This window comes from Bombus pascuorum, chromosome 3 (genome assembly GCF_905332965.1).
Source record: "Bombus pascuorum chromosome 3, iyBomPasc1.1, whole genome shotgun sequence".
NCBI classification, from domain to species: domain Eukaryota; kingdom Metazoa; phylum Arthropoda; class Insecta; order Hymenoptera; family Apidae; genus Bombus; species Bombus pascuorum.
This window is the reverse complement of record NC_083490.1, coordinates 1,074,771-1,098,257: the sequence shown is the minus strand read 5'-3', so window position 1 is coordinate 1,098,257 and position 23,487 is coordinate 1,074,771. Positions and strand designations below refer to the sequence as shown.

At 42.7% G+C, this 23,487-nt stretch overlaps 2 protein-coding genes across 3 annotated transcripts in view; both read left to right on the top strand.

Moving 5' to 3' along the window:
- The window catches only part of LOC132905256 (homeobox protein extradenticle), a 119,889-nt gene that overhangs the window by 25,281 nt on the left and 71,121 nt on the right, over positions 1-23,487 (top strand). The window lies entirely within an intron of this gene.
- On the top strand, positions 2,727-21,085 carry LOC132905498 (nose resistant to fluoxetine protein 6-like). Of its 2 annotated transcripts, XM_060956830.1 has the most exons (13): positions 2,727-3,207; positions 6,836-7,032; positions 8,276-8,484; positions 15,641-15,894; positions 15,973-16,143; positions 16,606-16,699; positions 16,777-16,896; positions 17,113-17,278; positions 17,934-18,109; positions 18,496-18,625; positions 18,847-19,164; positions 19,351-19,515; positions 19,582-21,085. In XM_060956830.1, the coding sequence occupies exons 1-12, from the start codon at positions 2,745-2,747 to the stop codon at positions 19,474-19,476; spliced, it is 2,424 nt and encodes an 807-aa protein (XP_060812813.1). In that variant the 5' UTR covers positions 2,727-2,744; the 3' UTR covers positions 19,477-19,515; positions 19,582-21,085. The 2 variants fall into 2 exon arrangements, with proteins under 2 accessions (XP_060812813.1, XP_060812812.1); XM_060956829.1 differs by having other exon boundaries at positions 19,351-21,085.

Below are 23,487 nucleotides of genomic sequence, written 5' to 3'. Positions count from 1 at the left end.
TTCCGATGCCTCTCGCGTATAAACCCATCTATTTTGCAAAGCTTTCCAAAACTTTGTACATCGCTAAACGCTATAGTCTAAATTCCAATTGGCGGGAATCCAATTTTGCCCAATCGAAATCGTCAAAGGTTAATCGACTTTAAAAAAATAAAGCGATTGTTGCAGTTGCCCCGCGTAGCAATAACACGAATTCGAATCGATGGTGAATTGCTTTCTCACCGGTTCCAAGTCGCTAAAGCGGCGGCTTCGAGACCCAGCTCCCGCTTCCTAGGAGGGGACCGGTTGCGAGTCGTTACCGAGAGCGTAGAAAGCTCGGTTGCGTAACAGACAACCGGATCTCCTCGAGAGGCAGTTTCCGTGCCGTAGAACCAGCCGAACCCCGATGATTCCGGGAAATCGTCGGAAGAGGGAGCGATCGAGAAATTTGGAGAAACCTTCGAAGCTTCGTAACGCGAACGAGAATCGAGCTCACGAGTGAGAGCCGCGATCGAAAGTCTCTCGCGACGGTTTTACTGGCGCTGGCATTACGTAAATGTCAAATAAAAGTGAAAATATGCAACAGCCGTGTCGTCGATGACCTAACGAACGTTAAAGACCGCGACCGAAGGGTCTCGCGATGTCCCGATTTGTACGCGGGGTTGACAATGACGAGGCACTTGGCAAGTTACTCGATGAAAACGCAAATATTTCGAGGGAACGAAAAAGCGGTTTCACTTCGGGTGAAAGTTTCTTTTAAAACCTCGTTTGCTACATCTTATTTCGAGGAGCTACGCAACGAGAAGCTTCTCTATTATCGCGGAACAAGATTTCATCAAACCCTTTGCCGCGTCTCGGGCTTTGGGCGCAAGTGGAAGATGCAATTTCACGAAGAAGATTTAAAAGTTAGAAACGTGAAGTTCGTTTAAACGCTTCTCTTTCAGGCACCTGTGGGATTTAATTCGATCACTTTGTGGAAAAGTCGAAAGAAAACGGATGGCTGACTGATTCGATGAACTCTCGCGCAAATTTCTACGCTTCCCTTTCTCTGCTTTTATTCCAAACGTTATTTTCACAAAAATTACTCACCAGCTTCGCGTCATAAAAGATATAACTTAGAAAAATCGAAGCTGGCACCCCGCTGGGGGTAGCCGTCCACATGCTATATTTATTTTTTATTTTTATTTTTTTTTTTCTTCACCAACAAGATATAACACTTTACCAAATGTCCATAAGGACAAATTGTAAAATAACCAGAATAAAATAAAAAAAAAAAAACCAGCTTCGCATCTCGTTTTTTTTCGAAGAAATTGCGTGTTTTTACGCCGAATATTCTACGGAGGAAGAAAAGTCACTGGTCGAAGGAAGGCCGCCGTTGCAGCGAAAAACGTGCCCCCTTTTTTCCGTCCTGTCTTTTCTATCTTTCTATCTTATTATACGTAGCACTTTAATCTTTACATGGATTCGCAAATGTGATTTTGCCAGTGACGAAATATATTACAAAGTAAAATAAAAAAAAGAAATACTCTAACGTCTTTCCCATATTCCTACGATACGATTCGCTACGACGCAAATGTGAAGATTTACGAGCCATGAACTTCTTTATATGTAAATTTCTAAAGAAGATGTACGTTCGACCTTGCGAGAGTAATAAGCGTTTGGACGAAAGAATGACAGATGGCAAAAAGAAAAAATAGAAATGCTCATTCTAATGGTAAGCGTTAGTTCACCGAGACAACGGTAACGAGCCACTCTAGAAACTATAACTCAAGTAATCAACGTAATATTCATCGCTTTCTCCAAACACCGTTAACAAACGAAAAAACGGTTTACGTTCGTGCAAAGTATCTATGAATTATGGTGTTTCCATATGCCGCAAAGACCTGTCTAAAGGTCTTGTAATTTCTTCGATAATTACATCGAGCAGCGTTTATACCTAGCCACAACCACCAAGTATAATTTTTTACAGAATGAAAGTAGTATTTTGTATCGACAAGTAGCATCGTAAAGTTGAACGAATCGAGTCACGAAACGAAAAAGAAGGCGAAAGGATTTCCTAAATATAGAGAGAATCCTGATAGCAGAATCGCCGGGATTTTTGAAGGGTTTTTTTCGAAAGAGACAGGACGCGAATTGTCGGCGACTGTTGTCGGAGGGCCGAAGAAGGAAATGTATTTACCACGGTAAAGTATATCGCGAAGAGAAAGGGGGGCCCCAAGTCGGCAGGTAAACGTGACTGCTAACTCGATTCGCTTCATTCAGTGCGTGATCCTTAGTCTCGTGTGTGCGTCTAACTTTGCCCCCTCGAGACTCGATTTTTTCACTCGTGTCTAATATCTCGAGAGGGAATAAACGAATCCGGGCTCCATTCGTACGATTTATACGGTAATTCCATTGGAATTTTCGTGTCGTTACTCGATAGTTGTTACGCTAAACGGTAATTCGCATTGGAAATAGAGTCGAACCGGTGGTTAGTGAGAAACGAAAGTGAGTCTCGTTCTACGATCGTAAACTGTCTGGGATAACCCGGTTGCATTCCTGTCACGATCGACCTTCCGCGTCCTTAAACATGCTCGATCATTTGAACAGCTGAGCAATCGAGGAACGAAAATTGCCCATCTCGAGGCGAATTCAGTCACTGTCCTAATTTAATATGACGTGTGGAAATTTCGACGAAAGAGACCGACGACATGTTTAGGAACCGAGAGAGCCGTATTGGAAAACGCGATACAAGATACGAGATACCGTTTCGTAAAATCGGCCCAAAAATGTCGCTTTACCTTGGCTGCTTTTTATTCCTGCTAATCTGCGTGGTACACGCGAGTCCAGTTTCGAGGAACGAATCCAACATTCTGCGAATCGGCAGGCCTCAAAACGCGTCGTCGATAACGGCCAGGGTGACGAATTTGAACAGCACCGATTACGAGGTGGAGAAGCAGACGTCGAAAGATAGGCGCGGCCAGTCGATTGAATTCAGCAAAAACAATCCGGAACTCGATTGGAAGAAGTATCTAAAGTTGTTCGACGAGAATCAAGAGGAACACGAAGATTTGGATATCGATTTCATGAAAGAAAAGTTGCAGAAGACGGCGAACAGTATCCAATGGCTGGTGGATCTTTACGATCCCCTCAAGTGGTCTAGAGTACCTGGTAAACTCGGGCACGACTGCAGGAACGAACTAGAATCGTTTCTAAAGTCTCTCAAGGATGGAAAGCTGTGGGCGGCCAAGAGTGAGTAGAACAAGCTCGCTCGAAAAGGATCGGTAAACGATCGAGAAACCAGCGGGCAACGCTCGGGTCGTTTCCCGCTTCGCCAAGATCCACCGTCGTGTCACGCGATTGACGATCGCGCTTGCGACGTTGCAATCGCGTTTGCGTTTTAGTATGTGTCGAACATTTCTGGAACTGATACTTTGGTGCTCGCACGTTGCCAGCAATTAATAACGAGCGTTCAGAGAAAGTCGTGTTTCGCTGTGTTTCCGAGCGGCGTGTCGTTGGCAGACCCGATTGCTAAATGCGTTATTACTATGTGAAACAGCAATTTACCGCTTGATTTTCGCAAGGCTTTTGTCACGTTCCTCTAACAGCAGCGGAACGAACGCTTTATCGTTAAACGAATTTTCGACCTTATTCCACCGTGGATAAAGCGATCGGAGAATTCTTGCGGCTCGGGACGATGCAAAAAGCCGAGTTGAATGGGCAGTCTATTACGATGTTCGAAGCCAAGTTACTGCGAAATTTAGGTCTCGAGCTAGGAACGCAAAGTTATTATCGCAAATCGCAATGGAAACGAACCAACCAACACCTCGTAGTTGCGAACTTTCCCGCTTCTGTCGTGTCACGAAGCCAACGTCAGGGTGGGTGGTCGTTTCGATCACCGGTAAACTCGTCGAAGAAAGTTCGAAATTCGAAATATCCCCTTTCCATTAAATCTGACCCAGAGCGACTCTGAATCAGGTGAATCGAAAGTCCGTGTTTCACTGGATTAATGCCACTCGACACCGTCCAGCATTACGTAATTGATTTATTTCTATAAACCGTGGCATTCGCACGATAACGGTATAACGTGCATTACGGATAGATTTGCTTTCTATACCACGGAACAGCCAACGCTTTATATAATTTGATTTATGCGTGAATTCCGTACACCGGTCGTTTCGCAATGAGCGCTTATCTCGATCATCGCGGTTCCTTATCAAACGCACTTAACGCACGATCTCTGAATCGTGGCTTTGAATATTCCTCGACGAATGCTAGAATTAACAGAATTTATGGCGACTTTCAATCTGAAAGTCTCGAGTTCCTAATTTACAATCAGACGCGTTTTTTTCGGAGACCGTTATTTTGTTTTGGATATCGATACACAGATCTTGGAACGATAGGATTCGTCTTAAAATAGTCTGAAAACGGTACTTCTCTACCTCAAAATCTAAATTCCATCACGATGGAGGTCATTACTGGTTGGTAGGAAGAGAGAAAGACGCGCGGAGGATCGTTCGATGGACCGATCGGTGCTCTGGATTACGCGAATCCGATAGAATCGCATGATTTTCCAGATTCCCGATTGCTTCCGGGAATAAGCAAAGGTCGGATTATGGCCAAACAGTCGGTCAATCTGCAACGCGAATACGTGAGCCGATTCGATCGCCGACAAACCGCATACGACGTTATCTTTCTCGCGCTCGTACAGGCAGATTCACTTTCCAACGCGACGTAAATACTCTCTGACACTGTTCGACCCCTTTCCGCAGAGTTGCATCGCGTTCATTGCGACATGCTGGTCGTGGAGGGACAGAGAAACGCGAGAGATCCGCCAAATGACCATACGATCGCTATGTTTTTTTATCGCCACTGATTTAACTAACGAACCTGTTCCAATGATCTACGAGTTTTGCGCTTTTAATCTACTAAGCTGATCCGTCGTTTTTTGTTCTGTAGAAGGAAAGAAATAATTTGAATTTTATTGAAATTTCTGTTATCCCTTTCCACTTATTTACGTAGCGATTCATTTATCTCGCTACTGTTAAATCTTCCATTTTTGATATTATCATATTTTTTATTTTATTATATTTATTACATTTATTTATTTATTATATTATTTTTCATTTTTCATTTTCCTTGTTGTTTTGTTTGTTGGCGAAATACTCTTTCAATGGCTTTACGACTTGACTCGCAATATTAAATACTTTTTCTAAGCTCGGCTAATTTTATAAAGCGTGTAAAAAAGACTGCGAAGATCGCTCCTATTGCAAGTTCCTTTTATCAGACATTCGTGCAACATGCTGCGTTCAAGAGATTCTCTTTATTACGGAATAATTCATCGAACGGTTCGTTTCTCCAACAATATTACACCATCGTTTTATAATTTATATTTCGATTCAAATATACAGCAATTTTATCTACCTACGGTGTACGGACATCGCCGAGGTTGTAAACAAATAAAATACGATAATTTCCGACCAACGTAACGATATCCCAGATACTTCGTCCATACTAATAATTCCTATCTTTGTTTCGAACGTGCAAAATATCGCGCGTAGGCGGTGCCCCATCGAACGTATAAAAAGCAGGTACTATATTGTGCGAGTTCTACGCTTGACATTTGACAATACCGTGGAAAATATTGATATTAAAAATTAACAAACTCATAGCTCGTACGAGATTCACGGAATCAACGAGCCTTATAAAACAGACGCGCTGTGCGCCTATTGTACGTATTTCGACGCTCCAGTTAAAATCGGATTTAACGTAGTCGCGTAAATACAGGGAACGGTTGAAAGCTCGCAACGACGCTAAGAAATTATGGAATACTCGTTTCAAACTCGGTGAGTGAATATAGTCCTCGAGGAGTAACCGGTGAACGGTGATTTTCCAGAAATTACTTCTTTGACAAATTCTTATTGAATGCGCACAGGCTGTTACGTCAGACGATAATGTTGCAGACTACTTTGCTCGTACGTTGAAACAGACCGACACGAGCCGTCACCGCGGTGTTTCGAAAGCTCGAGACTGTTCACCGATCCTCCTTTTTCCGACACAAAGCGTTAATCGTCTTGTGCGCTCGGCAAGCAAAGTATAATTGAGTAGCTTTCTGAAAAAGAGCCTAGTAAATATACACGTAGTAAATATGAATGTAGTTTCTAGTCAAACATTTGAACGGTTTTGTGAGAATTATATTTATTACGCGTATATAGAAAGAACAAAGTCCTTTAAAAGCCATTCTAATTGTCAATTCGAAAATAGCTAACATTACAAAATTGGAAGTAAAGCGTCCAATGCGATTGCCGCTTGCTGGAATTCTTTTCTCAAGAAACATCCCAACTGTTGCACGCGAGATTCTATCTCGTCGATTCTATCGTTTACCTCTAATATCTCGACGATCCAAGATTCACGCGAAATTACGTCCGCTTAAATACGCGTTGTCGCCAGTGAGTCGTATTTTCTCGTAATAGCAGTCGACTGTACTTTCTCCGCTACTGCGGTCACAATCTGGCTTTACGTAACTGACAATGAACCTTTCAGGCGTGGTCGTATAATCCAACCCTCGGAAACTAGAATGCTGAGCTTTTCGCGCGAGCCTCGAGCTAAAACGAATGAGAACAGGGGAGAAGGAGAAGGATCTTCCCTCAGCGCGGCGTGTCTTTTCACGATAGAAAAAACCTTTTGAAATCTCTTCGTCGCTATTGTTCTTTCAACTTTGAAATCTTATCTTTCAGCAGGCAGTTGGTAAACCTATTCGAGACGGAGATTCATTGCGGAGAAACGACGGTGTTCGCGACGTGCGATTATCTTCCTCTCTTTTCCGGAAGAACGCTTTCTTTATCGCGTTTGATTCCTCAACGTGCTTCTTTCTTCGCAGTGTCGGACGCGAGTGGCCGTTACTCATCGCAGTTCCATTTCGGGAACGGTTTCTGGCTTGGTTCGAGCACCCTCTGCAAAGAGCTAAACGCCACCAGAGCAAGTATTCGCCAGGAACTCGACGATACTCCGCCCTATGCGTTGAAATTTCACGTAGCGAGAATGTACCTGACGTTGCCCAAGGAACTCGAATTCTCGGTAAGTACTCCTGCTTCCTTCTTCCCGATCGTTTCAACCTTTCCAACCGTTTTAACTCTTGTCTTTATCAAATAAATTCGCGGAGAATTATCGTTTTGCACAAAGGTATTCCTAATTCGTTTAATTAAACCATCCTTTAACCAGCCTCCGTAAGTCGAATAGCGCGATAGCTCTGATGGCGAATAAATTATTAGACGGATTAATTAAACGCATAGTTCCTAGTAACGGGCTTCGGCAACATACGAAACGTTTATCCTCCGGACGGAATTAGTCAACGAATAATTAATCGTTTAGCCTCTGTTAAATATTTACGAGTCGAAGAATCCACCGACTGCGCCGTCTTTGCCCGCGCCACGAGATTAATAAAGCGAATTATTTGTACGGCAAGCGGGAAAATTAACGCGACTAATGCGACAACCTGGCAATTATTAGCGTTTTGATCGTAGCGTAAATACTTGAAGAACTTAGTCGCTACCGAGAATCCGAGTCGTATCATTTAGCTTAATCAGATTACGCGACGCTCCGTATTTCGCGATTCTAGAGAAACAACCCCGTGCTTCGCAGTTATTTTCCTTCCTTGTTGCGACGCGTCTGGCGCGAGAATCAAGCTAATCAGGATAGAAACGCTGCAAGCTGGATATCGTTCTTGGAATGCTATTCGAAGATCGAGAAACCGAGGTAAGGAGTAGCACGCGGCAAGTTCTCGCCTGGCGAAAATCAACGACTTCTGTAACAGAGTAGTCGATGTTGTTAGTCTTTCACGGTGTCCACTAAGGTGGTTCCTAGAAATCGTTTACAACGCGACCGATGCGAAAGAGTTTCTACACGAGGAGATTATCGCGAGGACAGATTCGGCTGTACGTCAGGCAAGTTCAAAATCGTTTCGCGACTTTCTCGTCAGACGTGCGGTGGGTGGGAAGATCGTGGTGGAAAAACAGGTAGCAGAAACAGATGGAGCAACGAGGGAAGAAAACCTAGAAAGAAATTGAATTTTAAAAGCCCGTCGAACTTTGAGGCAGTTTGAAAATCACGGCGCAAAGTAAACCGAGCGAAACGCAAGCGCATAAAAGTTTAATTAATCTTGAAATTGAACCTCACTGCTCCGATTTATCTTGCGATTCAGCGTCTGAAATTTAATTAAGACGCCTCGATAGTCTTTTTCCTGTTTCTTCGTATCTCGGCGATGTAATTCCATCCTTGTCGAGCCACATCGTCGATCGAACGAGAACCAATTTGTTTTCAGACAAGACAAGTATTTTTGGGTCTTTGCCTGCCAGCTACGTGCGACCAAGCATCCCTGACCTCGATGCTAAGAGCGAACGCCGATCGAGTCGAACGAGAAGGTAACTCGACTTATCGATCGACCGGCCCCAAGATCCACATCGTTGCGGTGAAATCTGTGCCTTCGAGCAATTACAACCCTTGGCGCGATCCCAAGTCGTACGTTCTCTCGTAAGTAATGCAAGAACTTTTCTTTAGCCGTGGCCTGCGTAAATCTTAAGTCGACCAATCAAATTTTCCACCGAACCACCTCCACCATCCGACGATCTATCGCGCGATCTCGATTATTTTTTCGTTCGCGAGGCTGCCGCGTTTATCGGCTTTGTTCCACTAGATCGCCAACTCGAAGGGAACAACACATTTTCTTATATCAGCTTTAAGTTACGAGAAAATAATTGCAAAGGTGGAAAGAAACTTCGAACGACGGATAAAAGTCGCTGAGAAGTCGGAGAAACGGCGTATCGCGAGATATTACGGGATAAGTATCTTTGATCAACAAGAATTTCTATGCACGACACTCTTACGCGAATTCGTGTCTGTTTACTTACGTAAAAAATATTCGAAGGTTTCCGCGTATGAAGCAACTACGCGATGAGGATATACATATGTATTTAAATACTCGTAAAAGGTTTACCTGCAGTTAAACTCCGACTAGACAATTTTTAAAACCCGGCTGCATTTGCAAAGCTCGTTCGACGTATTTCAAGCCATTAGCTAACCACGAGTTTGTGCGGTTTAACTTTTCGTGGTCAAATTACGAAATTTCAGAATTCGAAATACGAGCGTGCTCGGTGCAACGCAATCGGTGATTGGCGTTTCAACGAAATTACGGCAATTACGAAATTCCATTGAAGACCTAACAACGCATAAAAATATATTTTTTGCCGCGATTTCTTCGGTTACACGACCGGAATTTGCGCAATGGTTACATTCACTTCGATAACTTAGCACGAATAACTTACACACGCGTTCACGTAACTATGTGTCGAGATGGCTAGCTAACTTGCAGTAACGTTACGATATGTTCTAACGTGTTAGCTTATATAAGAAAAACCTTTCCTCGTTGTCCGATTAGACGCGTGTCTCTGTTCACGTAAAGAGGAATTCGCGCGAAGAAACAAAACAAAATTAAGTTCTCTTAATCGTCGGTTACAAGCGCCTATCTTTAAACGATATACGAAGAGAAGCGAGCTAGAGAGTTTTTGATCCTGCACACGTATAATCCGATAGCTCGTTAACTTTCTTGTTGCTAAAAGCAGCGTCGAAGGCATTGGAGTAGGTGGTAGTATTTTTAATTGTACGACGTTGCAAATTTGTCTAGTTACAGCGAGCCTATATCGCGGGTTTACTGTCCGTACGATAGCACGCTTAATGATCCATCACGGCGCGCGTACGCAAGCTCGTTCATCTACGTGCGCGATACGCTTTCTGTACTTTCCTCTACAGTGAAATTACGGTCTACGCGTAAACCATCGCTGCAAAACTTTTTTAGAACGCGTTTTGCTCGCCCGACGCGACAAGGGTTCAGTCTATCGCGACATTCCCTTTCGTACGCAACTCGGAAATTTTCTGAAAAAGTAGATTTCTTGGAAAAAATATGTTGCTACAACCGTTCTACTTTTGAGTAGTTGCGACAAATTGAAAGAAAAGATCGAACACGCCTCGATGGAATATTATGCGAGTCATGTCACGGTTACACGAAGGCGCCGTAGAACAACGATTGCATCAATGACAGTCCGAACAAAAGAAAAATACGAAAAATACGCTGCACGCAGATCGTTGGTTGGATTACTTGCACAACTTAGATTCATATTCACCGTGTCTGTGGCGACGCCAGAACGGTTTTTGCAAAGCCATCGGGTCGCGAATTACGCAACACGGCTGCGTTCCTACTTTAACAACTCAACTCGAAAGTTGTACCAAAAGACATTTAACTTTCGAACATCATCCGCCGATTTTTCCTGGAGAAACTTGCGGATCTCAGATAATATCTCGTAGCGATTCTATCGCTGCGTCCTTGCACCGGGCCAATTAAATCTCGGTAAACAACGTTACGTCACCGGAGGAAAGAGCGAGAGAAAGCGAGAGATCGGTAATCGATGCGAATCTCTAAATGCATTCGAGGATCGTTGTTCGATCGAAGACAGAAACTATGCTCGTGTCGTTGCCTGAAAATTCTTTTTCGAACGATCGTGCTAAGAGGAATCGCTCTGCGTAAATCATAACGAGTACAAAGCAACGTCGTATACGTCCGACCGCCGAATACCTCGTTACTTTGTACAGAATTTTTCGCAAGTTTCGAACAGCGGCTTGATTCGCCACGATGAACTTTGATAGATGCTGAGAGAGGAAGCTCCTTTATCGCGTGCCAACGACTTAAGTCGGTAGAACGAGAAACTATGCACAACGAACGAAAGATGGGCGATCACGTAAATGCCGGAGAAAGCTCGCCGCGTCGCTCTACTTCCGCTAAAAATAGTAAAAGTCCGATCTTAATCGAAAAACTTGGATCATAAATATTCGAATTGTTCGGCTGTACTTGGTTGGCCGCTCGATGAACAGAACTAGCAGCAAGATGCTTCCAAAGGGTTCACTACCTTCAAACTTGTAATTTTCTTCTAACTGCAAATTACGTCAGTGTTAACCTGCTCCAACTATAAATAGGAATTCGCACCTCGTCGCGTCCTTGCACGCGATGCATATATACCTGTTAACCATAATACAACAAGTAGCGCGTCCAAGTTCCAAGGCAAGTTACAATCTTATGGCCTTAAAACGATCGCCGTTTAGATAAGATCGTACACCTCGAGATTATTAAGTTCCATCCACAACAGTCACTAGATCCTTCAGCTTTCGTCTAAGGTCAGGGTTACGATCCTCTTTCTTACTAACTTTTCGTAGAATTAATCGAATTGATCGATTTCCGAGGATAGTCCGAATCAAAAGTTTCCGATCTATTTACTTATAGCTCAATCCTTGCAAAAATGTACGTACGTTTCGACGTATCCAGAAGATACGAACAAAGTGTTTTGAACCAACTACGCGATTTTTGCGAATACGATCGGTATTTGCATCGATATATTGGCACTTTCTTTGGTTTCCAGATTGCGCAAATATATAGGTTTTAATATCCCTCTCCCTCTCTCGACGAACCGCGTATTTATATTAGCAACGGACCGGTTTGCAGCAATTATGTAACGAGCATCGCATTTGCAGTTTAATGAACATGAGAGGGATTCCGAGCCCGTGTTTACATCGCATCCGCTGAGATCAAAGCTCTCGAATTGGACACCCTGTCCGACTTCTAAATAGATACATTCTGGAGTTTCGTTTCTTCCGGTGATCGATTTGATTGGAAATTCGTGTTAGAGCGCGTATCGGCAGGTGTGCACGTGTGCCTTGAATGTATTACGCAAGATCATAGAAAGGCTGAAAGCGTCGACACGTGAAAGTAGATTCGCTATTGTGTGCATTCCACTCGAAGGCGGAATTGATTCGATGCGCGTCTCTCTACCGATTCGCGATCGATTTTAATCGATCAACGTCCGGAAGAGGGTACCACGGTCACCGGTTTTCTCGCATTAAAGTTAGAATTGCTCCACCTGGATCGATTTTGAAAGTTGTTTGCCGGATCGAATGATCGTTTCAGCAGAAATTACACAAAAGGTATCGAAATACGACCACGGAATGGTAAAGTTTTATCGCGTTGATACCGCTAACTTCGCTTTAACGTACCATGGAATAACATAAACACTCGTTATGCAAAGGAGCCAGCGAATCCGCAATGAAAATGCACGCGCAATCGTCCGAATTTAATTAGACGAAAATGCAAGAAACGACGCATAATAAGGGCCGACTCGATGAATAAGCGAATCACTGCTCCGCGCCTTCTTAGATAATTTACATTTATGAATAAAATTAGATAAAAAGTTCTCCGCTCTGTCCAACAACAAAAAACTGTGTTGCCACAATTTTTCATTTGCATGTATTAAAGGTCGAGAAAGGAAAAGTACGAACGGAGTACTGAGACGGAGTACGTGCGGAACGAAAGCTTATTCTTGGGATACAAAGTATGTGGAACATAGTACGTAGGAAATCATGACGAACGAAGTCAAATTGAGCTTATTATCCTTAGGATTCTCAAGCATCGTGTTGTCAAGGAGATGTCATATTGGACCTTCGATTCGACTCGAAGTAGCCAGTTTTCTCGAGGGATAAAGACGTTGCACGGTTCAATTTCTGGATAAATTGAAAATTTTTACCACCGCGTTACGGTTACGTCCCCGAGAGATTCGGCTAAAGGTTCTGGAAGGTCGGTGAAGGTACCTAATCTTCGACCTAGAAATGATCCTATATAAGTAACGCATTAACCGAAAGTTTTCAGCCGGTTTCGATGCTTTTCCGGCACGAGGATGAAACTGCTTTACCAACTTTCACGGTAATTCTACTCTTCTTGTTTTTCCTCGATTTCCATTCGATGAGCTTTCATCGGATATGCGAACAAACTACCGCGTGACTCCGGAAAAATCTCGAAATAAACAGGAGAAATGCAAATAAGCCACGGCATAATTTAAATCTGGCAAGTTTTATACCGCTGCTTCCTGTCCTGGTATAAAATGACGACGAGGGAGTCCCCTTAAAGCCGAAGGAAAAACTTGTCCCCCGTTTTGTTCTCCCCCAGCGCATCGTGATTCGCGTTTAAGGGCCTATTAACGTAGAAAAATGACGAACTTTTTGTCGTTTGTCCCGTGCCAAGCGGAATAAGCTTTCTTTCCTTCTCCAACTTTGACAAACCGAAATACTTTACTTACGGTTACCCGGTTCTGGCATACCTCGCTTTCTGTTCCTAGTTGTACCGTGAGTCGATCCCTCGAGTATCGATTTCTTTGTTCTCCGCCATGGCTCGCTACTTTAACTGGAAAAAATGAGAAAGAGAAAGACGAGCGTTATTTATTGTTCACTTTCCCCCGGGAGGAAGAGCGCTTAATGGAAAGAATGTTTCCGCGAAGCGTCGTTGCACGTCGATTAAAAAGGTTAAGCAAGGAAAGAAAGTCACGAAGTCGATATTGCACTGTGAATCTGATTGCGTTTCATCGCAATTTTTCTTAGTATAACGGAACGTTAATTATCCGAATTAATTATCGTACGTTTCGCTGTCGTATAAAATGAAACGTTTTTGTATCAAGCGGAAACAGAAGCATTCGAATAAAAATGTGGCAAGTTCTTTCAAGTTTTATCGTCGTTCCCCCATTACAATTTTCTCTTAATTGACGATCCGATGATCGATGGTACCGTTAATCGTTCCGACGATCGATGTTCTACCGTTTATTCAAAAGTAATTCTTCGATAAATCGCGAGCTACGAAATAAACCTCGAAACGAGCAATTTCCAGTTAGAGTGATTGAGTCGTTACGAATCTTTATGACCGACGTAAAGTCACCGTTGACGGGTAATGATTCCGCAGGTGGTTCGATTTCGTGGGAAGCGTTCCGGATATCTGGAACACGCGCTATACATAAATCTCCCAATCTATTGGTTTTCTTTCGTCTGTATCGATATGCTTGGCTTCTATCGATGCTCAGAAATATTTTCTATATAGCAATCTTTAAAAATCCTGCGAGAAATCTACCGTTACGTATCAAGTAACCGCGTTATAAATATTTATTAGCGACCCGATTAATTTGCTCCTTGGTCGTCCACTATTTTAATTTTGTCTAAATTTATTATCAATTCGCATTGGAACTTGTGTCATAAATCTTCGATAATGTAAAACCATTCGTATGTTTAACAGCAGTAACATCGCTATCGAGGATAGACGTAACGTAATTACTTTATAGAGATGTTAATTGCATTCCCAGTGTTCACGTTTAATCATGCTCGTTTAGATTACCTCGCGTTTCAAATTGATCGATGGATATGATAAAAATTATTGCGGCTAAATGTGCTTAATGGTACAATTCGAAATTCGTTTAATGTCCAGTTCTACTTCCTAAGAAACATGAGCGATTAGCTGTTCGTAAACCCGAATTATTATTATTTATTTGGAATGGATTAAACAGGAAACGATGGTCATTTAACGTGAACTAAATACAGAAATGTGCTACGACCAAGACGACTAAATAATTCATTTATGACTCTCGTCACCACGATTCCAACGTTCTCTCTCTTACGCGGACCATCCTCCTCGACAACGCTGACAACATTCTAATTTCTCAACTAACTACTGACTGTTAATTCGTCTTTCACCCTTAACCTTTTCGCTTCGGCAGTCCAATCCACCGAAATACTATCACTGAACGGAAACGCGCGCCAGAAATACGCAAATGCGTGGTTGCTGTATATACGTTTTCCTAAGTCTTAAATAACGATAATTCTTGTAAGAACAGTATATGAAATATCGTTTCACTGTCAATGGATTTAATAGATTTTTTAGCATGAAACAGTATACTATCGTTTGGATGTTTGAAATATATTGAAACGTTTTGACGTTGTTTCAATAACGAGTAACTTTAAAAAGTGATAATCCTATATGTCAATAAATTCAACAGAAAATGTTCTGTCGATAACGAAAAAATATATTATTGACTACAGAGAGCACTTGTATATGCATCATTTGGATGCCGGATATATGGGGCGCTCGTAGCCACGGGTCATCTCGCGGGTGCCACCTCTAACCGGCGCTCGAAGCGAAAGGGCGAAGTATCCCTTTGTCTTTTCTCATAACCACACCACGTACGCGATCCGCAACCGCTCATGGCCATGGTCACATAAGCCTTTTTCCGCGCAACTGTTCGACCGAAGGACCCACGACACATTGATGGAACTGTCGGCACTTGGGCTTTCTCGCTACATTGTTTATGGATCACCCGATATTTCTTAGGTCATTTGTCCACGATACTACGTTATTTATACGGGATAATGGAGGCAACTGTTTACAGGGATATCAGCGTAGTTAATCGCGTTTTAAAGCGAGCAGCGAAATGTTGTGGAAAAAGGAGCAGGAGACGGAAAACGAATATGCCACGGGAAATTTCCCATATCCCTTCATGATTTAAGAGCGGTTTAGCGGTACTACCATCAATTTTACATTTTAATATACGCTTTAATGCTTCGCTGTAATTTCCTCGATATAATTTCAACCTCTTGAAGAAATGTAAATTTGTCCGATAAAAAGATCGCTCCATTAAAATTATCATCGCGAAAGAGACAGCTTGTGGAAGTCCGTTGCAATTAGTTCTCTCGAATTATCCTCGAAAGATACGTTTCTTTAATTCATCCTGCTTTTGCACATTACGCTCGCGAAACATATTTCCGCCTGGTTTTTCAGCGGAGTTGCAGGCGCGCTACTATTTCTGATGATCTGCGCGACTATGTACGAGTACAGAACACGAGTACAACCGAATGTCAAGGATGTGGAATCGTCTAGCGTATCGAATAACAACGAGAGACTGAGCAATTTTTCCAACAAAAATCTAAACCAAGATGGCGAGGTGATTCAAGAAAATGGGGAGGAGCTGATCGAAAAGGGGAAGAACTTGCAAAAAGAACCGCCTGATCGTTCTGAAAAGCAGAGCAAGAAAGGTGACGCACGCTCAGCGGTTACTCGCTAATAATCTTTGGATCCTCTAACAGTTTTCTTTCTCGTCGATTTCTTTTCAGGTTTCTGGCTAACGTGTCTAACAGCCTTCAATCCTATCGCGAACGGCAGCAAGATTGTTAGCACCGAACCTGCCGCGAGAGATAGCCTGACTTGTCTACACGGGCTCAGAGTGTTCTCGCTGGGATGGGTGGTCATGGTACACACTTATCTTCAAGTCTTCTCCATTGCTGGTAAAGTAATCCTGCTTTTTCAGAAACAACGTCACGACGTTCGAGTAATATCGGTGAACGTCCGTTTGAATCACCTTGGGCCATCATGTCTTGGTAGAACTCGAGTGATTTTCTGATCGCTGTAATTTACGAGTACGAGAAACATTGCTATTAGTCGTTCGTGAAGATAATAATTGTTGTAATTGCAAAGTTGCTATTAAGAACACCGACAATCGTCCTAATCGACGATAGATGAGATTCGACGGAAAAAGATTACAAGCAATTAGAATTTAGAGTAATTTTCACGGTTGGAAAAATTGTTTATTAATTAATTTCTCCGTGCAACTTATTGCGATGCAACGAAATATGTATACCGGTCTGCTGGTTCACCGTAATCGAATTTTCTTCGTCTCGGTATAGCGTGTTAACTCGAAGTTTCTCAGATAATTTCAAGACGAGATGACTTTCTCTATCGCCTTACAGAGAACAAAACCCTGCGTTCGGTGACAGAACGGAATTTTATGTTCCAAACTATCAGCAACGCCACCTTCTCCGTAGACACATTTTTCTTCATCAGGTAAGAAACATCCGGTGACAAGTATCCTCGTTACGAGATAATCAATCGCCTAATCCATACGAATGCGACTGTTTCAGTGGCTTGTTAGTTACGATCCTTTTCTATCGGTCTTCCGGTAGCTTGAAAAATGACAAGGGCGTTTTCTGGAAGACATGTTTCACCAAATTTATCATCATGATCCTCTACAGATTTATCAGGTAAAAAAGATCGAACTATTCTACGATACAAAAAGAGGACGGATTAAAATTGTAAAAGTTTCTCGCGTGGTTCTATCCCAAGTCGATAGCGAAGAAATACACGATTTGATCGAGCATGCAAATTTCAAATAAGGAGAAATCTCTTCCGATAAACGACTGTCGAATCTCGGTCAAACGAATTCGCATACCGATCTGTTTCCCTTTTCTTTTACCAAGATTGACACCGGCGTATCTCTTTGTCCTGGGAATAAACGAGATCGCCATCAAGTATGCGCTATCAAGGACGGTGTTCTCGCCAGTGATCGTCGATCATTTGACATGCGAGAAGTTTTGGTGGAGAAACGCATTGTACCTTAACTCGCTCTACCCTCGTACCGAGATGGTAAGGATATTGAATCAGCTTTTTTACCATTTAGAAAATGAATAGACTCGTTAGCGAATCAACAGCGTCGTTGGTTAATATTGACGTAGCGCTTAAGCCGAATGCAAATACAATTAAATCAAAGAACGACGATGCATAACGAGAGGAGGATGCGGCAAAATTTCCAGGAGGAAGTACGAGTCGCAAAGATTACGGGACGGGAAGGTGTCAGCGTCTCGATCGTTTTCCGATAATTAATTCTATCGTTCGGAGAAAGTTCCAAAGTGCCGGGACAACGCGGAGAGTGTCTAACCGTTCTAGAATTAATTTCATCGTCCATGAGAAAGAGTGGGTTAATCGTTGGTTAAACAGCCAACCGTTTGTTTTCTCACATTTCAAAGACCTGTAGCGAGAAATTACGAGCTGCCACTGTCAAACCAAAGAAAAAGATCGTCAAGTCTATGTAACGTCGTGAAAACGGTTCTACTTGATCGAACAATCAACTAGTACGACGTTCGATCCATTAACTATCAAGTTTTTCTCGGCTATAGATTTTCCGTGGACCAAGTATTTTTTTTTTTTTTTTTTTTCGACACTTCCCGATAGTACGACCTATTCTCAGTACGTTGAACCTTTACGTGATTATCCTATGAATACTTGATTAACAACTTTCCAGTGTATGCTGTGGAGCTGGTATATGGCGAACGACACACAGTTCTACGTTCTCGGAATACTTTTGCTTCTTCTATCTATCAAATACCTGAAGGCCGTTATCGTCGTGATTTTCCTATTGATCGTCTCTTCGTGGTTTACCACCTTCTCCGTCGCCTATTCCAACGATTACATCGCCAGGTAATTAATCCGTTAAGTGTTAAAAACTTGTCGATTGCGCGTACGCGAAAACGTTTCGGTTCACCTCTGTTCAGCAGTGAAATCCCTTCGTTCTCTTTCTTTCTTCCGTTTGTCGCGTGTCGTGTCCATTGTCGGAACGTGTAATTTCTACTACCTACTTTTAGACTGGATTTAGCCGTATTCGATTTATAAACGAAACACCTCCGCTTTAAATTTTGACCCGTTATAATTAAACGTCAGATTTCTAGCTTTGCGAACGGTTATAACGCGATTATTCGCTAATTATAATAACTTAGCGAGTCCCGTACTTCCCACTTATACCGCACTTGCCGGCTATCTCTGCCGCGTAAATCTTCATTCTCTCTTTTTGTTTCTCCCTCGGTTAGAATCCAAGAACCGTTTGCGCTTTTCGACGAGCTGTACGATAAACCTTGGCTGAGAGCCGGGCCTTACTTCGTTGGCATCATCACCGGTTACATTTTGTTCAGAACGAATTGCAAATTGAAATTGCCTCTGGTAAGTAGCTTAATCCGGCACCTTAATAAGGTAAAATGCTCCGTTTGATCTCAGAAAGTGAAATGTAAATTCCCCTTCGTGGACCAACGTGGCAGATATCCCGACGAGTTTAAAATTGAGAAAACCTGTTCCAGTTAATCTCTGATAAATTATCTGCTTGTCAGCTGATACTCGAAACCGAGACGAGATCGAGCGACCGAGCTTAAACGTCACTGTTACAGATCGTACGAGTAATCGGCTGGGTATTATCTACTGCCATAATGTTCTCGGTAGTTTACGGTCTATATCCCGGAAACTTAACCGTGCCGGTGAGTTCCGTATACGCCGCCTTAGGACACACCGCCTGGGCGATTGGTGTATCCTTCATCGTGATTCAATGCTGCACCGGCTACGCTAGAATGATCGACAGTCTGCTGTCGCTCAAACTGATATATCCGCTATCGAGGTTGACTTACTGCGCGTACTTGGTGCATCCTGTCATCATGATGGTCACTGTATCTCAGATGGATGGGCCGCTCCACCTTCACAACAATATCGTGGTAAGTTTAGATAGAACGAAGCAGCTCTTTTTGGGTCCAAACGACGACAATGTGTACTTGCGTGAATCTCAAAGTGTCAGATGGTTCGAATCAGAACGAGTTCTATTAAGTCCGTGAATCAGACGCAAACAACTATTTTTACCTTCGTACTTTCTCGAAATGCTCATTTTTCATGTGGTTTTCCAGCTGATCTTGTACTTTGGCAATCTGGTCGCCTCCTACTTGATGTCGTTCTGCATTTCCATCGCGTTCGAGGCGCCCATCGTCAATCTGCTCAAGATCGCTTTCTTATCGAAGAAGAGGATAAGATAGAGAAAGATCGAACGTAGCGTATCGCGCGATCGACGCTAGGTAATGGAAGCTTCGATTTTTCTCACAATAGGCGCGTTATTAAAAATCGACTTTCTTGTTCCTCAGGATTTAATCGTAGCTCTCCAGTGCAAGAGGAAAGAATCCCCGACTCTCTGGCAGATATTTTCGGGACAAAGATAAAATCCGCTTTCGTGCATCTATTTTTCTCGACGATGATACAATACACTGCTGCCGTACTTTGACAATTTAGACGATGCGAAATCAATGCGATTTCGTTGTACTTAGTAGGACTATGTTTGCACAGACGCTTATGACTGTCGTAAAGTATAAATCAAAGGCAAACGCGTCTTCCGTAGAATACAGGCGATCAAAGATCTATTAAATTCGTAATTTCGCAGAAAAAGCGAGCGTTCATTTCGTCTCGCTCGTCGTTCGTGTCAAGAGAGATTCTTCGTAAATCATCGCCGAAACAATAAGCTTCTCGCGTGTTATTTTATACGATTCCAATAGCGTTTTTACCGTTGATCGCGATCATGTGCCACGAGAATATTTACAATTGGTGCAGTAAGAAAACTTGGACGAAAGTTGGAAATCGAGCGAAGATCGAAAGAAGAAAGGACCAGGAGCCGTGCCCAGCCGCCGCTAGTCCAGTTCAACGAAAGCGCGAAGACATTGGAAAGCGATAAAGGCGGCGAAGCGATTGTAGCTTAAGACCGAACTTTAAATAACTAAGATCAATAGCACACCTGCTCGCGAGTGTCAATAGCGAAAGAAAATGTTTGTACAAGAAATTGAAAAAAGCGTTTCATTTTAAACGTACTAGTATTTTCCCACGCGACGAATATTTTGTCTGTGTGTGCGCCAAAACGACGGAAATACGAAAGCGCGTTAAACTTAGATCGAAGAAAAGATACATCGATATTTGCTGTTTCACGCTTGGACGAAATTTAATGCAAGTCGGACGTGATTCGTTTAAAGTCGCGTTGCTTCGTTAAATTACAAAAAGCAGTTGAAAAACGAGTACGTTTTTCACGTCATTCTTTCTTAGATATTAACTCGAAACGCGTCTCTTTATCGCAAAAAGAAAAGAAAAACTGTCGTCGCGTAGGCGTTATAACCGTTAGGGAAAAAAGAAAAATATCATGCAAAGCGTGCCGAATCTCTTCTGCTGCCAACGGCTAAATTAAGAATCACTGAAACGTAATTGATATTTGGAGTAAAAAATTAATCGTAAAAAGGAGTTTCTCGTTTACTCGTGAACCAACATTCGCGGTGTTTCGCCGCACGGCGGTAAAAAGTAACCTTACCTTTTTCTTATCCTTTAACGTAAAAACGTAACGGAAAAGGCAAGTAAATATATGCGGGCAGAAACGAGCACGAAGGAAAATATGTAAACAGCGCACGGAGTAATTCTGGCCTGGTACTCCTGCACGCGTGTTCGATCTTTGCGTGGTGCTACGTGCTCGGAAGCACACGATTAGTAATGCAATTAACGTCCCGTCAATTACGGTCGTATAACGTCCATTTCACGCGATTATCGCAACGCGACCGACTGCCTCGCACTTGCATCATCTGTCGCGTATATCAATGCCATGACGTTTGCCTCCTCTTTCTGCGTATTCTCCAAACCTGCTTGTAAATTTCACTTTCCCTTTCACGTGTTCATTTTTCACTTCCTCTTTGGGAATACTTTGATTCGCTTCGCGATTCCGCTATTTCGACGCTATCATTAAACTATTTACAGCGCAGTGCTGAAAAATCTTGGAGCAAAGATCGCGACGTATTTTCGAGGAAATTCTAGTTTCATTGCAGTCCCGGAGAATCCAGAGAATCCAAGATCAGAGTTGTCTAGTACGGTTTACCATTCATCGCGAAGCTGTAGCCATCAAACGGTAGTCAGAAATCGAAATGATATGCTCGTGGCTCGAGCCAAACCGAAATTCTGCGATCTGTCTTTCACGTGTCTTTTCTCGTTCCGCTTCCAACAACGTTCACCAGAAAAATCAATGGAACTTTTACGAGCCGGGACGTTCGGAAATCGAATATCATGGAATATGATTTTCGAGGCAGTCAAATTTCCAAGTGATTTTAGAAGCGAATTTTCATCTCCGAAATAGCGATATCCGATAACTGGAATCGAAGGTTGGAAAGAAATGAGACGAGGAAAATAAAAATTTACGAGGATCCTCGGTCGGATAACTAGTTCGTTAATGGAATCGAATGCAAATCAGGCAGGGATGTATTTCGTATTTGTAGTCGAGCAAATAGATACGGTTAATCGGCATAGTCGGCCCTACAGCAACCAGAGTCTAATGCTAATACAAGTACGAGCATCCCTCCATTGACAATCCAATTTACGTATATATCCTGTGTAGCTTCTAAAGTGCATCGTCTAAATCGAATTCGAAATGCGCGTCAGCTTTCGGCCGACTTCTCGACCATCGTTTTAATCGACCAAATACCGTGTAACGAATAACGATTTAATGCGTTAACGAAGATTATTAATGAAACGTTGCATGTCGTTAACATCGTCAGTTGCAGATAACGAATCGGACGATACGATCGGTAATTTAGGATTGAATATTTTATCCTCGCTCGTTAGAGGCGGTAACAAGTTACGTGCAACTTCGACCCGGTTGATTTTTCATCGTTCTCTCGATTATTCGCATACGTGTAACGTTAATGGCTGGAAAGTTTCACGAACTTTCGATGTTTCGATCACCGAATTTATGTTATTCTCGACTACCGCTCCATTTAATCTACTCGAAATTCCACTCGTTATTCTCAACTCGATTTTCAAAAGTTACGCCTTTCATGCACTGCGTCCTGTTCGAACGATATACACGTGCATGCATGTATACGCGTATATATAGAGACGATATAGGTATACAATAAGTACATAGATATAAAAGTTTGGTACGGTAAATGCCTAAATATTTTCGCCAGCCGCTATATTCGGGCCATTGGTCAGAGGTGAATATCCAAAGCGAATACGATGTTACGGTATAAGCGCCCTATCACATCCCGTCCGTTTCAAGTGATTTCGCGGTTGCACGTGTCAGCTCGCGTACACGCTCGCGTATGCATAGAAGGCCGTGCTTTGCCGCAGGTGTACCCGTTTTCGTATTGTCACGCGAACGTCATCGGATTAAGTTGGCGACGTAAGCGAAAGATGGACGAACGATAACGTAATAGAACGAGCTAGACGCCTCGTTAACCGAATCGATATACAGTGCGTTAATCATCGCGCGTTCCTCTCCGCGTCCAACCGGTTAATGCGCACGCACCTATTGTCCGTAGCTGATTAAGGCTTCGAGGGATATTGCGGTTAGTGGTCTCGTTTAAATATTTCATCGTTGATGAAATGGAACGTATTTCCGATCGTGCAAGTAATAATCCAGTTTGAACGAGTTGAACGCACCTGTATTTTCCTCGTTTCGATAGAAATATTTCCGGAACAGCACAGCGCGAGGAAATACCGCACGTACTCCAAAATATTTCGTTTTAAAGGAGATATATTCGTATCGATATGCACAGTCGGAAATATACGTATGTTAGTACCGAGAACGAATAAGAATGCCATACTCTTGCAACCATTTCCGTCCCTATTTCGTCCAATTTGTTCTTATTCGCGTTTCGAATCCATCACCGACCAATACCAAGGATGCCGGAGAAAATTTTACATAGTTTCTGTGATTTCATATGCTCGTATGTATGTTGAAAAGTGGAAACGTCCAAGACGAGCTGTATCCGACGTCTGTTTCGCGAATTCGCACTGGAACCAGGTCGTCCTCGTGAAATAATTGGAGCAAAGTTGTGTATGATATATGAACAGGCCTATTTTCGACGAGTTACTGGAGCAAGGACTGCTTAACGAGGTACGGAAGCGGAAGATCTTAACGCTTTCGCTGCTATATTTTACTGCCGATTGTACGTGCGACACACGGACGTTACATCTTGACGATTTACACTGTTACACGGGTCCAAAGTTAAGGGAAAGCTTTATTGGAA